The 15,992-nt window shown below is 41.0% G+C and overlaps 1 protein-coding gene across 3 annotated transcripts in view; it reads right to left on the reverse strand.

The window, feature by feature from the left end:
* The window catches only part of zfpm1 (zinc finger protein, FOG family member 1), a 269,811-nt gene that overhangs the window by 149,668 nt on the left and 104,151 nt on the right, over positions 1-15,992 (reverse strand). For all 3 annotated transcript variants that reach the window (XM_060838057.1, XM_060838058.1, XM_060838056.1), the window contains exon 3: positions 2,513-2,608. In XM_060838057.1, the coding sequence (XP_060694040.1) occupies positions 2,513-2,608 (96 nt within the window). The remainder of the gene's footprint in view (positions 1-2,512; positions 2,609-15,992) is intronic.

Genomic DNA, 15,992 nt, shown 5'->3' on the forward strand with positions numbered 1-15,992 from the left:
AACACATGACCTTGGCAAAAAAAAAGAGAAACTGGAAGAACAAACTTCAGAGGACAGAAGGTCTTAGGAAGAAAAAATAATTTTTGTCTATACCTGTTGACCGATGCTATTGAACTGCAATTTGCCAGTAACTTTTCCTCCTCGTCTTATAACACTCACATTTTTTTGTCTATCTGTGTATGTGCAGAGATTTTAAAGCTGTTAAGAGTTTTAATAGTGAAGTGGTACTTCAATTCCTGGTCAATAGCAACCCCCAAGATATTGATAGTCAGGGAGTCAGCAATGGTAATATCAGTGAAAACACTGAACATTAAAAACAGAATATAACTTAAGTGTTTTTTTTGGCTGTAATGGATCTACATTGAATTAGTTGTCTGCTCTGAATCACAGATTCATTGCTTTTGCATTATGGGGGAAGAGTTGTCAAATAAGCTGCCAATTCACACAAGCTCATTTCATGTTACTGTGAAAAATCAATTTGATGTGATCCTAACATCTTAGTGTTTTCAGCGACTGGTCTAACATGTCTGTCTATTCAATGGAGCAACATGTATCAGAGCAGCTGAGATATCTACTGGGGACAGTAATGTTTAACTACACTGTCTGAAGGAGTGCCAACTGAGAGAAATGAGCTTCCAATGGTCTCAAAACCTCCTTTTCGTAACAATAGGTGTCCCACCCCTGCTCTCTCAATAAAATAGATTAGTCCTATTCTTTTGCAACTCCACTTCATTTTATCTTTGTATGAATTTGTATTTATTCCAATATTTTAAAAATACTCCTTCTGATATGGTAATGGAAATGTGGAATGTAAATAGTAGCACAATATAAATTCTTTTCACGTGCATTTTCACCACTAATTACTTGTGCCAACATGCACACTAGAATTCATAAATAATGAAACATTTACCGTCAACATCTAAACTACACACGTCAGATTTATTTTTAACTAAGGTCAAGTTTAATTTGTAGAATTGAAATAAATATATCAACATCTAGTCACATACATTTTTCAAAACATCACTTTTCCTCTCCCAATTCCTTTCAATTGCTTGCAACATCAATCAGGTTCATTAATTCAAAGAGTTGTTAATGACACCACAGGTTTTAAAGTTTAAATAATAGTGCTAAGGATTTTATGAACAGTAAAATAGTTTATTCTTTTTCAATTGAAACCTAAATTGTCTTTTTCTTTGTTCAATGTTGCAGAATGGCAGAACAATAAGCCATTTAAAGTCAAATGATGAGTGCAATCTGAATACTTCACAGTTCAAACAGATATCTGGGTGTTTTGTTGCAAGTTACCAAACATTAAAGAGGATCAAAAACCGAGGATTCCTTGAAATGGGTGATTAGCACAAATTTAATTATGTAGAAATACAAAGATTCCCATGATAATTCTACTGAATCTCTGGTTAGGATAGATATGAAATATTATGCTGGGATGCGAAATATTGCAAAAACTGCAATGCGTGTAAGACTTTACTTTTGTCTCTTGCTCATGTGCAGGCAAATGCTCAGAACACCACACTAAGTAAAGTGACCCCAAGTTCATATTTATCTCTTCTTAATCCATTCCTTATTCATATTTCTGTGTTGCATCTCATATCCTGCTTTACCAAACTTATAAGCATTTAAAAGATTACATTTTCTGGACTCAATTATGGAAAATGGAGGACAGAAAATTAGTAAATGGATGTGGAATGGAAAGGAAGTAAAGGCTAGAAATTAGAAAAGGAATTCAGCTGGGGTCAAGAATATGTAGATAAGAAGAAAGCAGATAACAGCATTCACTAGCAGGATGACAGTGAACAGGTATTGGAGAAAGATAATGTGGTCAACTGTGTTGAAGGATCCAGACAAGTTAGAAAGACAAGGTTAGAAAAATTATTCGTCTCACAGGATTTGTTTTTAAGAGGAGCTATTTTGATACTGTGGCAAAAGTTGAATCTGGGTTGAGGTATGCAAACATGGAGTTTCAGAAAAGATGATAGTAGATTTCAACCTTTGAGCATTTCAGAGATTGGACAGTAGTTTGAAAGAATAGTGGGGTTAAGTACTAGTTTTCACAAACTGGTGTTATACTATCCCTCATCATTGAATTATTTTGCTTGACAAACAAAGCAACTTTATCTGAACACCACCTTCTTTTCTCCATTGTCAAATTTTCTTTTTGGTTCTCTGTTTATAAAATCTAACTGTTTTTCTGTTCACAAGACAACAAAAGCTTACCAACACAAAGGCTGAAGTGTTTATTGATTGCTGAGACATACTATAGATTAATTATTTACAATTTGGGAAGGAAGAAAATGAATCCTCATTCATCAGCATATTATCCACCCATAATTTCAATAAGTTTAAAAATACACATATTTAAATATCATTGTGGAAGAGAACTATGAATGCAATAACGATTCAAGAATAGGTCTTTCCATTGATAAATGTTGTATATCCATTTTTTAAATTTCAGATTATAACTGGAGTTTCTCACTGCACAAACCACTGGGTTTACCTGGCATATGCCACATTTCAGAATCCTTCCTCTTAGCTGTTGACCACTTCACTTCCTGTTCTTCAGGAGTCTTTGGTACATCCTGCAACCCTTGGTCTAAAATTAAAAAGTCACCAGTTAGTAAAAACCTTTAACAAATTAAAATATCTTTCATGTCATAAATTAATGAACACATCTTATTAACCATAACTTTATGACTAGCCCAATCCTATATGCTCATGAAATATCGGATTTGAACATAATTTTGGAACTGTTCACAACCATATGCATTGCTGGGTAGAGAAATACTACAGTAGATAGCTATATCATAGCATAAAGCTTATAAGACTGTCTATTGTTTAGTAGAAAAAAAGTATGTAGTTTTTTTTAAGAATTGTACCACAGCTGGCAAGAGCTTTATATTTTTGAAAAAAAACAATCTGCACAAGTTCAGCCAGTTGAAATTTTTCTGGATCTGGGCACATAGGTCCAAAGTTCCCAAAAAGTAGCAAAACAGGTGGCCAAGGTGATTAAGGCGGCATATGTCATTCTTGCCTTCACTGGCCAGGGCACTGAGTACAACAGTTGGCAAACTATGTTGCAGCTCCATAAAATCCTTGTTAGGCTGTTTTGGAGTACTGCATGCAGTTTTGGTCACCAGACTGCCAGAAGGACATGGAAGCTTTGGAGAGAGTGTAGAGAAAGTTCACCATGATGTTGCCTGGTCTCAAGGCCACTGGCTACAAGGAAAGGTTAAAAAGACTAGGATTATTTTCACTGGAAAGACAGCTGCTGGGAGAAGACCTGATAGAGAGGTCTACAAAATTATGAATGGTATATATAGGGTGGATAGTCAGAGAGTCTTTCCCAAGTTTGAAGTTTCAATTACTAGGGGGTATAACTTCAAGGTGGGGGGAGCAAGTTTAAGGAAGATGTGCAAGGGACATTTTTCACGCAGAGGGTGGTAGAAGCCTACAATACACTGCCAGAAGAGATGGTGAAAGCAGTCATGTTGGTGACCTTTAAGAGATATTTGGATGGATACATGAATGGGGAGGGAAGAGAGGGATGTGGACTAAATAAGGGCAAAAGATTTTTTTTTTAATTGTTAGGGCATGATGATTGGCATAGGATTGGAGGGCCAACGGACCTGTTCCTGTGCTGTACTTCTCTTTTGTTTGTCATTTTCAAAATAAATGTAGCAATGGTGAGATGAACATGAAGATCCTATAATGTTGGGTAGAATTATTTAAACTAAGATTTTCAGTAGGCCTACTTTGTTGCATTCTCCAAAAGTTATGATTAGCACTGCTGCCTTACAGTGCCAGAGACATGGGTTAGATTCTACCTTTGGGTGACTGCCTGTGTGGTGTTTGCATATCCTCTCAGTATTTGTATGGGTTTCCTCTGAGTGCACTGGTTTCCTCCCACTGTGCAAATTAGGTGGATTAGCCATGCTAAATTGCCATAGTGTCCAGGGATGTGCAGGCTAGGTGATTTAGCCACAGGAAATGCAGGGTTATAGGGATAGAGATAGGGTGGGGGTGGGGGAGGGTTGGGTCTGGGTGGGTTGCTATTCAGTGGGTCGGTATGGATTTGATGGGCTGCATGACCTGCCTCCATGCAGTAGGGATTCTATGATTATCCATGTCTTTGTTGTGCAGAAGGTGCATCATATGGTTTTCCATATCCAAGATAATAAGTAGTGCCAATAAAAAAAACTGGCCCAAATTATAGGCATACACAGTTTAGGGTTTAACTTACATGGAGCCACAGTGAAAGCATCCTCAAAATCTTACAATAATTTTGAAGATATTCACTCTTGAGGCAACCAGCAGAGAAAAGTCACTTCAGTAAATAGGATGGAATTTGCTCACAAGCTGATTCTCTCTCTGCTTGCTGCTAGTAGGGTCACTGGTGAACAAAATCAGTAAGAAACCCAGGAGAGAAACAACCTGTGATTAGAGGAGCAGTAAGCAGGTAAGGAGAGAAGTGCTGGCAGTGAGGGAGTGATAGGTGCCCAGAGGGTGACAGAAATGGGGTCAGGAAATCAGCCAACCTTTTGCCAATGAGAAGAACAGCTCTTCTACGGAGGTGGCTGTTTGCAGGATCCAGAGGCTATTGGTGACTGGAAAGGAGTCTGAGTGAGGGAAATGAGGAGAAGACAGGGAGGTTGCACGTGGATTGGAGGTGGGAGAAAACAAGACTGTGAGGGATGGGTAGGGAAGCTACAAGGGGAAACAGCTCAGAGATTACAGGGAGTGGAAGCCTGCAAGGGCCTGTGAAAGAGAGGAAGGCTGCATGGATTTGGGTAGGAGAGAGTAGGATGCATGCAGACAGGGAGGTTGGATGGAGGAGAAACATGAAGATGGTATGGGAAGGAGGAGGCTGCATGTTAGGGGTAGCAGGAGGAGAGAAGGAGGCTTCAGAGAAGGGATTGGGGGAGGAGAAAGAGAGCTCTGAATCTATCAACAAAGGTACACTCATCGAACTGAAAACCAATAAAACCTAAAACTATAAGGTCATGAATTACTTGCAAAATATTATGTAATCTCTATCTTCCAACTGCATTTTTAGTTTTGGGGAACTGCTATTGTTAAATGTAATAATACCAATGTCAATTGTAAAATTTAGGTCCGAGCTTGAGATCTGTTAGTAACTGCCTGCTTAAAACATTCCAGTTTTTGCAATGAAAGTGAGATTGCTATCACCTCAAAGTGTGTTTTCCTGTGTAGGTACATGTTTTAGTTATTTTGAAAGAAAAAAAAATTCTATTACAAACTCGTGCAATTAATACACTGTGGCATCTTGGAAATCAATGCTTTCCTTGCATATTTTGGCTTTAAATTTAATGTAGAGTTTATAATTGAGAATATTAACAAATTCCTCAATTTCTGCTTCTGTGTGACCCCATATGTAAACACTGATACAAAAGGTAAATATTACAATATGAATGCATGTTTATGAGAATGAGAAGGGAGCTTCAATAGACACAAAAATCATAAAGTAGCCTTCACAAGATCAAAAGAGAAGCTGTTAAGGAAAAAAATATATTTTGGGTGCCCAATCACAGTTCTCCTTTTAGCTAATTTAGTTTTAGTTTTACATCTTTCAATGGCAAAGCAGCACTTTCTTAAAACTATGAATCTTAAAACTATGAAGTATTCAAATTCTAAACACACTTGTGGAATAACCCCACTAATAAGTGCCAAACCCTTAATAACAGGAAACACAACACTGTGTTGCAGAGTTCACAGGCAGGACCCAATTCGAAAGCAAGAGGAATTAATTATATTAGTTACTTGAATTTAAAATCCATATCCACCTGCGGCTTTCTAGGTGCAAGAGATCAGTGGACTTGCAACTTGAAACTCATATAACCAGGCTTTATTGGATGCATGCCAAAGACTTTTATAATCCTGACATGGACCCATATGGCCATTTCATAATCATTCTTGGGTCAGATTTGTGGACTCACTCCCAAAGGGTTTTATAGGATCACCATCACTGTATGGATTGCACCAATTCCAGAAGGTTGCCCTCTCAGTAACTTCTCAAAGGCAACTGGTGTTAAGCCTGTCCAGAGATGCCTTAAAAAGACTTTGATATAAGCAGAAAAAAATGGTAAGTGCAAGATGTGCCTGGTTTTGCGGAATGATTCTCACCGGAAGGCTTAGCAAGTGTCTTGTCATATCTTACCAAACGCGTTGCTTTAAATGCCATTTGAGTCCTCGCAGTGACAATCATCCTCTGTTTCTGCCTTCTCTTATCAAGCGCTATTTATTTAGGGGACTTGCTACTCAATAGGGTTCAACTATAGGATCAACTTCATTCAAAGTCTGCTGCACAACCTGCAGAAGCCCTGACATCTGCAAGCTATTGCTCAGCTATGTTGGGCATCAGGATAGATGGCAGAGAAGGGGAAACTGGCATCACATTTCTCAGAGAATGACTCAGAAATCCTTATGGAAGAGTGATGGCAAAGAAATGTGTCCTCTTCTGGGAGGACTGGTAGGGAAGTACACATTACCATGCCAGCCTGGTCAGAGATCACCACCCAGATCAGAGCCATCTCTAGAGTGAGGAGGACTGAGTAACAGTGCAGAAAGAAAGTCAATGACATTTTCCATTCCACTTCATGACACAAAGATAGGTGGAGGGACATGCAATGTTGAGGAAGCAAGGAGGCTGCAGGAAGGATTTGGACAGGCCAGGAGAGTAGGCAAAGTATTGGAGATGTCCTTGAGAAGGTGGTGGTGAGCTGGGATCTTGAACTGTCCCTTGACATTCAGTGGTATTACCATCACTGAATCACACACTACCAACAGCCCTACAGTTACCATTGACCAGAATCTCAATTGGACTTACCACATAAACACAATGGCTACCAGAGCAGGTTGGAGGCTAGGAACACTGCATGGAGTAACTCACTTCTTGACGCCCTATAAATTGTCCACCATCTAAAAAGGTGTGTGTTAGGATACACCCCATTTGTCTGGATGTTTGCAGATCCAAAAACACTTAAGAAGCTTGATACCATCCAGGACAAAGTAGCCACTTGATTGGCACCACATCCCGAATCATTCACTTCCTCCACCACTGATGCTCAGTAGCAGCATTATGTACTATTTGAAATACGCACTGTAGAAATTGACCAAAAATTATTTGACAGCACCTTCCAACCAACGTCCACTTCCATCAAGCAGGACAATGGCAGCAGAACACCAACACCTTCAAGGCACTCTCAATTCTGACTTGGAAACATATCATAGTTTCTTCAGTGTCACTAGATCAAAATCCTGGAATTCCCTCCCTAATGGATATGGGTCAACCCACAGCAGGTGGATTGCAGCAATTCAAGATGGCAGCTCACCATCATTTTCTCAAGGGCAATTAGGGACAGGCTATAAATGCTTGACAGCCAGCAAAGCCCAGATCCCAGTGAATAAAATACATCTCTGCGCTGCTCCCCAAACCAGCCCGACTGTGCCACACCCTCTCCAAACTAAACCCAAACTGACTGCGCCCCACCTTCTGCATCTATGCTCTGCCCTCCCCAACTCTGCCCCACAAGTTGACTGCATTCTGTATTTACAATAAAAGAGAATCAAACAAATTACAACATCAGTTTAAATCACAAGAATCCTGGATTAGTAATTTTATTCAAGTTAATTCAATACAAAATCAGCATTCGTTATATAACTATTGTTTCCAGCCAACAGACAAAACTCATGTTAAGTGCAGTGATCACAGAAACGCCTTTATCTGAAAGGTCATCTAAAAATGCTTTGGAATTATTTGGTTAATATGGTGAGTAATGGTGTGCCTTAACAACTGTCGCAACATGCTTTCATAGCAACTTGATAAAAGATACTTTTCTGTATTTATGGCAGCAAGATTTTTCTGATAAGTTTACTTGTTAGCCTGTATATGACAGTGCTGTAGATTATCGCCCAAAGTGCATGTTTGTCTTTATATCGAAGGCATGATAACTAACATTTTTAAATTGATGTGTCATAAACACCTATTCTGCCACGTCATTAACTTTTAGATGATCAATACTGTAAGGATAACAAAATCATATAAATTGAAAGCATTCAACTTCTAAGTTATAGAAACAATAAATCAGAAAACACGTCATTTCAATTTTAATTTATCATTTCACATACAAAGAAGAAATTAAAAATACAGCTTTCTTCCATGACCTTAATATTGTTATCAACCTATCATTTTGACAAACAAACCAGTACCAGGTGTAACATACACTCTGCTTCCAAACTCCCTAACCCTAATCCCTGTCCTAACTCACATCTGATAAGTGTACACTTCCCATTTATACAGTGAGGGCAAAGTCTGGTTAAAAAAAATTGCTGGAGCATTTCCAAATAATTTTCCAAAACTAGCTTTTTTTTGGGTTCATACTCTAGAAGAAAAATCAAATAACATTGGACTACAGTATTGTTTCACTGTGTCTTGCCAGTAAAACTCGTTCAATTTGTTCTTCTGCAACAGTCGCAGAAAAGGTCTAACTCTGCAATTCAAAAATGCTGTTTAGGTATTCTCTATACAGAAAGACTGGATATTACGCTAAACTTTAAAGCAATAAATGATTTTAACTCAGATTTAGAATCTTGCAATAGCTTAGTGATATCTTAGTGTCGAGATACAATTCTATGCAGAGAAAAGGTGATTACCAAATGCCTGCAAAAGTGTTCTTGCTTAATCTTATACAAGGTAGCCAAAGTCTGACATACAATAATATTCATTTTAATACAATCCGTGAGCTCTCAGATATTTCCGACAACACTAATGAAGTGATACCATCCATTTCACACTTGATTCTCGGCATTTTATCTGTACCTGTGTTACAATTGTTGTGTGCTACAAATCTTTTGCATGATCTTTGCTGTGGTTTCCAATACAAGACTTATTTGTGTACGTATCACAGCATCACAGAATGGATACAGTCTGTCTCTCTGCACTGGCTGATCCTCACTATACAGTCACTTCAATAATAACAATTCAAAATTGATAACCATTAAAAATCATACTTTAAAGTATCAATATAAGATAAATAACTAAGCTAGATGCTGTATGTCTTCCTCAGCTACATTTGTGTTCTGCACATTACAGTTCCAATAACTTTACCACCATGAGAGATATTTGCACTCCTCAGTGCTGGGATTGGAATACTTCCAGTGAAAAGTGCGAGTAGGCCAATAAATATACAGTATGACAGAATTTAAAATTCGATTTGGACGTGAGAAAGGGGAGTCGCTTAGTAGTGTTCTGGAATTAAACAAAGAAAATTATAGAGGACAGATTTGGCCCAAATAGATTGGGCAGGAAGGCTAAAAGGTAATCAGCAGACAAGCAGTGACAATTGTTTAAAGAGCTACTCAATTTCTCACAAGGAAAATATTTTCTAGTGAGGAAGAAAGATGGTAAGGGAGGTTAAAAAAACATCCATGGCTCAACAAAGAAGTCAAGGACAATATAAGATTAAAAACTAAGATATATTACATAGGCAAGCAGCAGGCTGGAAGACTGGAAAACGTTCAAACATAAGCAAAGGGACACTAAAAAATTAATAAAACGAACTGAGGTAAATTACGGGAAAAAACCTATCACAAAATATCAAGAAGGGTAGCAAAAGCTTCATAGGTATATAAAAGGGAAGAGAATCGCTAAAGTAAATGTTGGTCGCTTGGAAGATGAAACTGGAGAGTTAATAGTGGGGAACACTGAAATGGCAGTCATATTGAATCAATACTTTGCATCAGTTTTCACGTGGAGTACAATTGTACAATTCCTATTGGAACAGGAAAGTCAGAGACTATAGAAAGGATAGAACTTGGAACAATCAACATTGATAGGGAATAGTACTAAACAAACTATTAGGATTGAGGGCAAACAAGTTCACTGAGGCTGATGGCCTATTTCCTATGACATTAAAGGAATTAGTGGCAGAGGTAGTGGATCCATTGGTCACAATATTCCAAAATTCCCTGGACACAGGACAGGTTCGAATGGGTTGGAAAAATGCTAATGTAACACCCTTATTCAAAAAGGGAGAGGGGCAATATGTGGGAAATTATAGACCAGTTAGTTTAACATCTGTTGTTGTGAAAGTGTTTGAGTTAATTATCAAGGAAGCAACATCAGGACATTTGGAAAGTCAAAATGGCATCCATCAGAGACAGTGTGGTTTTATGAAGGGCAAGTTACGTTCGACTAATTTGCTGGAGTTCTTCAAAGATGTAACAAGCAAAGTATATATTGGGGATCCTGTGGATGTAATATATCTGGACTTCCGGAAGGTGTTCGATAAAGTGCTGCATGAAAGGTTCATTCACAAGGTTGGATCATATGGGATTAGGGGTAATTTATTAAATTGGATAAGTGTCTGGCTGATTGACAGAAGTCAGAGAGCTGGGATAAATGCATTTTTTTTCTGGATGGCAAATAGTAACTGGGGTGGGTGCCAAAGATTTTGGTGCTTGGACCCCAGCTATTTAAAAACTACATTAACAACTTGGATACATGGTTAGAAGGCTGTATAGCCAAATTTGCAGACAACATAAAAACAGGCAGGACGGTAAATTGCAATGAGGAAATAACAACCTTACAAATGGATATAGATAGGTTAGGGGAAATGAGCCAATTGGAGTTTGACGTGGATAAGTGTGAGGTCATGCATTTTGTTCGGAAAAGTCGGAAGGCAACCTATTATCTAAATGGGAAGAGACCTAGGGATGTTGCAGTGCAGAGGGATCCGGGTGTCCTCGTTCATGATTCACAGAAAACTAGCATGCAGGTACAGCAGAAAATGGAGAAAGTGAATTGAATGTTGGCTGTTATAGTTGAAGGAATAGAATATAAAGGTAAGTAAGTATTATTGCAACTATACAAGGCATTGATGTGACCACACATTGTGCACAGTTTGGTCCCCTTATTTAAGGGAAGTTGTAGTGGCATTGGAGGCAGTTCAGAGGAGGTTCACTAGATTGATCCCAGAGGTGAGAGGTTTGTCATATGAAGAGAGAATGAACAGTTTAGGACTACACTCTATGGAATTTAGAAGAATGAGGGGTAATCAAAATAAGGTACTCAAATTGATAACAGGTGTGGATAAAATAAACATGGAACAGATGTTTCCTCTTGTGGTGCCTTCTAGGATGAGAGCTCAGTCTTATTATAAGGGGTAGCAAATTTAAAAACACAATTGAGGCAAAACAACTTCGCACAAAGGGTTGTGAATCTGTGGAATTCGCTACCCCAATCTTCAGTGGATGCTGGAACAGTGTGTACATTTCAAAAGAAGTTAGACAAATTTTTAATCGGTAATGAGTTGAAGGGTTATGCGGAGAAGGCAGGAAAATGGGGGTGAGGAGCACATCAGGGTCAAGAGTGTGTTGCTGGGAAAGCACAGCAGGTCAGGCAGCATCTGAGGAGCAGGAGAATCGACGTTTTGGGGTGCAAGCCCTTTATCAGGAATAAGGCTGTGGGCTGGGGCTGAGATAAATGGGAGGAGGGTGGGTTGGGTATCTGAAAAAGCGATAGGTTGATGAAGGTGAGGGAGAAGGTGATAGGTCGGGGTGGAGTGATTGACAGGTCCGGAGGGCAGTGCCGAATTGAGGCTTAGGACTGGGATAATTTGGATGGAGAATGAGGAAGCTGTTGAAATCCACATTTATCCCATGTGGTTGCAGGGTCCCAAGGCGGAGTATGAGACGTTCTTCTTCCAGGTGTCGGATGGTAACAGTTTGGCAGTGGAGGAGCCCAGGACCTGTGTGTCCTTGATGGAGTGGGAGGGGGTGTTGAAGTGTTCAGCTACAGGGCAGTGGGTGCGGGTGTCCCAGAGATGTTCTCTGAAATGATCCTCGAGAAAGAGAGAGAGAGAGAGAGAGAGAGAGAGAGAGAGAGAGAGAGAGAGAGAGATATCTATCCAGAATGCTGATAGGGGTACAGGGGATTATATATTTTTAATAATGGAGTCCGTTTGGAGGTGCCGGGAGTGGCAGAGGATGATGCAATGTATGTGGAGGTTGGTGGGGTGGAAGGTGAGGACCGGGGGAGGGTTCTGTCCATGTTACATTGGGAGGGGTGGAATTCAAGGGCAGTGGCGCATGAAGTGGAGGAGATGCGCTGTAGGGCATCGTCAACCAAGTGGGAAAGGGAGTTGCGATCAGAGAAGAAGGAAGCCATCTGGGAATTTGAGGTACAATTGGTCACCCTGGGAACAGATGTGGTGGAGGTGGAGGAATTGGGAATAAGGGATGGCATTTATAATACCAAAAGGTAGGATGACAGGATGTGTGGTCCAGGTAGCTGTGGGAATCGGTGGGATTGTAGTAGATGTCTGTGGTTTGTCGGTCGCTGGAGATGAAGAAGTCCAGGAAGGGGAGGGAGGTCTCCAAGATGGTCCAGGTGAATTTGAGGTCAGAGCATTGGTAAAGCTGATGAACTGTTCAACCTCCTCACGGGAGCACGAGGCGGCACTGATATAGTCGCCAATGTAGCAGAGGAACAGGTGGGGGGTGGTGCTGGTGTAACACCGAAAAATGGACTGTTCCATGTATCCAACAAACAAGCAGGCATAGCTAGGCCCCATGCGGATGCCCATGGATATCCCTTTAGGTTGGAGGAAGTGGGAGGACTGGAAGGAGAAGTTGTTGAGGGTGAGGACCAGTTCGGCCAGGTTTATGAGGGTATCTGTAGAAGGGTATTGGTTGAGATGGCGTGAGATGAAGAAACGGAGGGCTTGGATGCGTACAGAGACTGGATGTCCATGGTGAAGATGAAAAGCATATTAGCCTGAATGAATGGCAGAGCCGACATGATGGGCCAAATGGCCTAATTCTGCCCCTATATCTTATGAAGTTGTAAACAGAATGACAAATTATACCATGTGAACCTAGTTAGACGCGTGCAAAGACCTCTTGACACTGACCGAAGAGAACAGAATTGATTGAATGCACCCCTTCCTGAATCAATAGAATTAGAATACATTAACTGAGCATTCACATCACCACTAATAATTGGACATTGCTTGTGCAAAATGTCAACATTATAACAAATTACTACAGATGCTCAAATCTGTACTGAAAACAAAATATACTGAAAATCACTCTTCAGAGTCATCTAGAGTCGAAACGTTAGCTTGCTCTCTGTCTCTATGGATGCTGCCTGACCCGCTGCGATCTCCAACCTTTTTTTTGGTCAAACAGTGACTGTTGCAAAAGTAATTCATTTGCTATGATGCATTTTCAGTTGCGTGAAAACAGTGAAATACACTATATAATGTAAATTCACCCTTTCTTTGTAATATGTCGGAGTTGATGTGGCTGTGGTGTATACCAACCATTCAGTATCCACAGCATAATTGAAGTAACATATTTTGGATTTCAAAAGACATAGTTAAATGCATAACAATAAGCTAATGAGTAAGGTAAAAGAATATGAAACCAGGAGAGAATTGGCATAACAGATTATTTAGTGGCTTCAAGATAGAAAGCAGGGTGTGTGAGAATAAAGGGTCATTATTCTCAGTAATGCAGGTGGAAAGTAAAGCTCCCCCAAGGATCAGTTTTGGGTCCACTGCTGTTATCAACTTGATAAATGGGTTGGACCTTGAAATCAAAAACACAATTTCTAAATATGCAGATGACACCATGTTCTGAGATCATAGTCAATTCTTTTGGAACAAATTTCACAAATACATGACTGAACTAGCAGAATTGAGTTAATAGTCACTAAACTCAACACAGATAAGCGTGATGTAGTACATTTTGGGACGAAGAATATGGAGGTTATTTATGACTTCAAAGTGTAAGTTAGGTGGGGTGCAGGAACAAAGGAATCTCGGAATACAAATGCAACCATCACTAAACGCTGAGTCACATGTTAGCAAAGTTGAACACAAGTTCATTTCCAAAGGGGGTAGAATTGAAAAATGAGCAAGTTATAGTAAACTTGCATCAAGCTTGGCTAGCCCTCCATTCCTGATCACTAAATGAAAAGAATATAAAGGAATTGGAGAGAGTGCAAAGGACATATACAATAATACCTGATTTGTACCAGAAATATATGGAGACACATGTCAGGAAAGGATTGATAGATTGGTTCCTCTCACCCTTGAAAAATGAAGGTTATGGGTGATTGAATGGAGATCTTTAAATTTATGGAAGATTTTGATTGTGTGCACAGAGAAAGAAAGCTTCCACTTGTGGGAAGGTGATAACTCAAAGACATCAAAACGATAGTCATAAAAAAAAATCGAATAGGAATTTCAGAAGAATCTTCTTCACCCAAAGAGTACACTACCAATTAAAGAACAAACTCGCTGGTTCATGAACCAACTCACCACATTGTTTACTATATGCAAAGTAAAAAAAACAATTCAAAGATAAGTTTCACAAGGTTTATCACAACTGTGTAAGAAAGGAAATACAGAAAACGAAAATGCAGACAAGGAAACATATAAACGATGGGCACACAATAATGATAAAACAATAAAAACCACGTGGTAATTACAAAGAGATCTGTGTCACAGAGAACAGACAAGATTGAAGGAAATACCACAGTTGTAGAGGATTCCTTTATAAATGCCCTAATAGAATCTTTTGAATTCATGACAAAGAATGATGTGCTGTAGTCAAAGTGCTGCTGGCTGAGTGAATTGATCAGATCCCTGGGATGTGAAGGGATAAACTAGACCTTAAGGCCGACATGGAAACAAACAATATTCGTAAGTATCGGGTAAAAAATGAGGTCTGCAGATGCTGGAAATCACAGTTGAAAATGTGTTGCTGGTTAAAGCACAGCAGGTTAGGCAGCATCCAAGGAATAGGAAATTCGACGTTTCGGGCATAAGCCCTTCATCAGGCTTTTTTTGGATGGGAGATCCCCTGAGGTGATGAGGTCCTGGATGGTCTGGGAGATGATGGTTTGGTGGTGGGAGGTGGGGTCGTGGTCGAGGGGGTGATAAGGAGGTGTCCGCGAGCTGGCGTTTGGCCTCAGCGGTATAAAGGTCGGTGCGCCAAACTACTACTGCGCCTCCCTTGTCTGCCGGTTTGATGGTGAGGTTGGGATTGGAGCGGAGGGAGTGGAGGGCTGCACGTTCTGAGGGTGAGAGGTTGGAGTGGGTGAGAGGGGTGGACAGGTTGAGTCAGTTAATGTCGCGGCGGCAGTTGGCTATAAATAGATCGAGGGCGGGTAAGAGGCCAGCACGAGGTGTCCAGGTGGATGGGGTGCGTTGGAGGCGGGAGAAGGGGTCGTTAGAGGGTGGGCGGGAGTCTTGGTTGTGAAAGTAGGCACGGAGGCGAAGGCGGCGGAAGAATTGTTCAATATCTCGCCGCGTTTTGAACTCATTGATTCGAGGGCGTAGGGGAATGAAGGGGAGGCCTCTGCAGAGGACTGATCTTTCATCCTCAGAGAGGGGGAGGTCTGGAGGGATGGTGAAGATCCGGCAAGGCTGGGAGCTAGGATCTGGTGTGGGACTGGATCCGGGGGTGGGGGCGGGGACAGAGATCGATGTAGGGGCGGAGTTAGACGTGGTGATGTTGCTTGGTGTGGGGGCGGGTCAAGCGTGGGGGTGGGGTCATGCGTCGTGACGGAAATAAGCGTGGGGGCGGGATTACGTGTGGTGGCAAAAGTCGGCGTAGGGGCGGGGTTATGCGTGATGACGAAGGTTTGCGTGAGGGCGGGGTTACGTGTAGTGACGAAAGACGGCGTGGGGGCGGAGAAACCTGAGACGTTGTGGTCCTGTAGGTTAGTGATGTCAGTGGGGGCGGAAGTGGCTGCGGTGACGGCAACCGAAGGGGCGGAAATGGTTGTGGCGACGAAAGAACCGTAGTCATTCCCGGCAGTCGCGGGGGTCGCGAGCCCGTCGGCGATCTTGGAAGTGGTTGTCTGTGCGGTGATCGCCGGGACGGTTGTTTGGGCGGCGATCGCGGAGGCTCCAAGGTCGGTGGGGGCGGAAGTGACATCACGGTCGGCA

Source organism: Hemiscyllium ocellatum, chromosome 17 (assembly GCF_020745735.1).
Source record: "Hemiscyllium ocellatum isolate sHemOce1 chromosome 17, sHemOce1.pat.X.cur, whole genome shotgun sequence".
Classification (NCBI taxonomy): Eukaryota; Metazoa; Chordata; class Chondrichthyes; order Orectolobiformes; family Hemiscylliidae; genus Hemiscyllium; species Hemiscyllium ocellatum.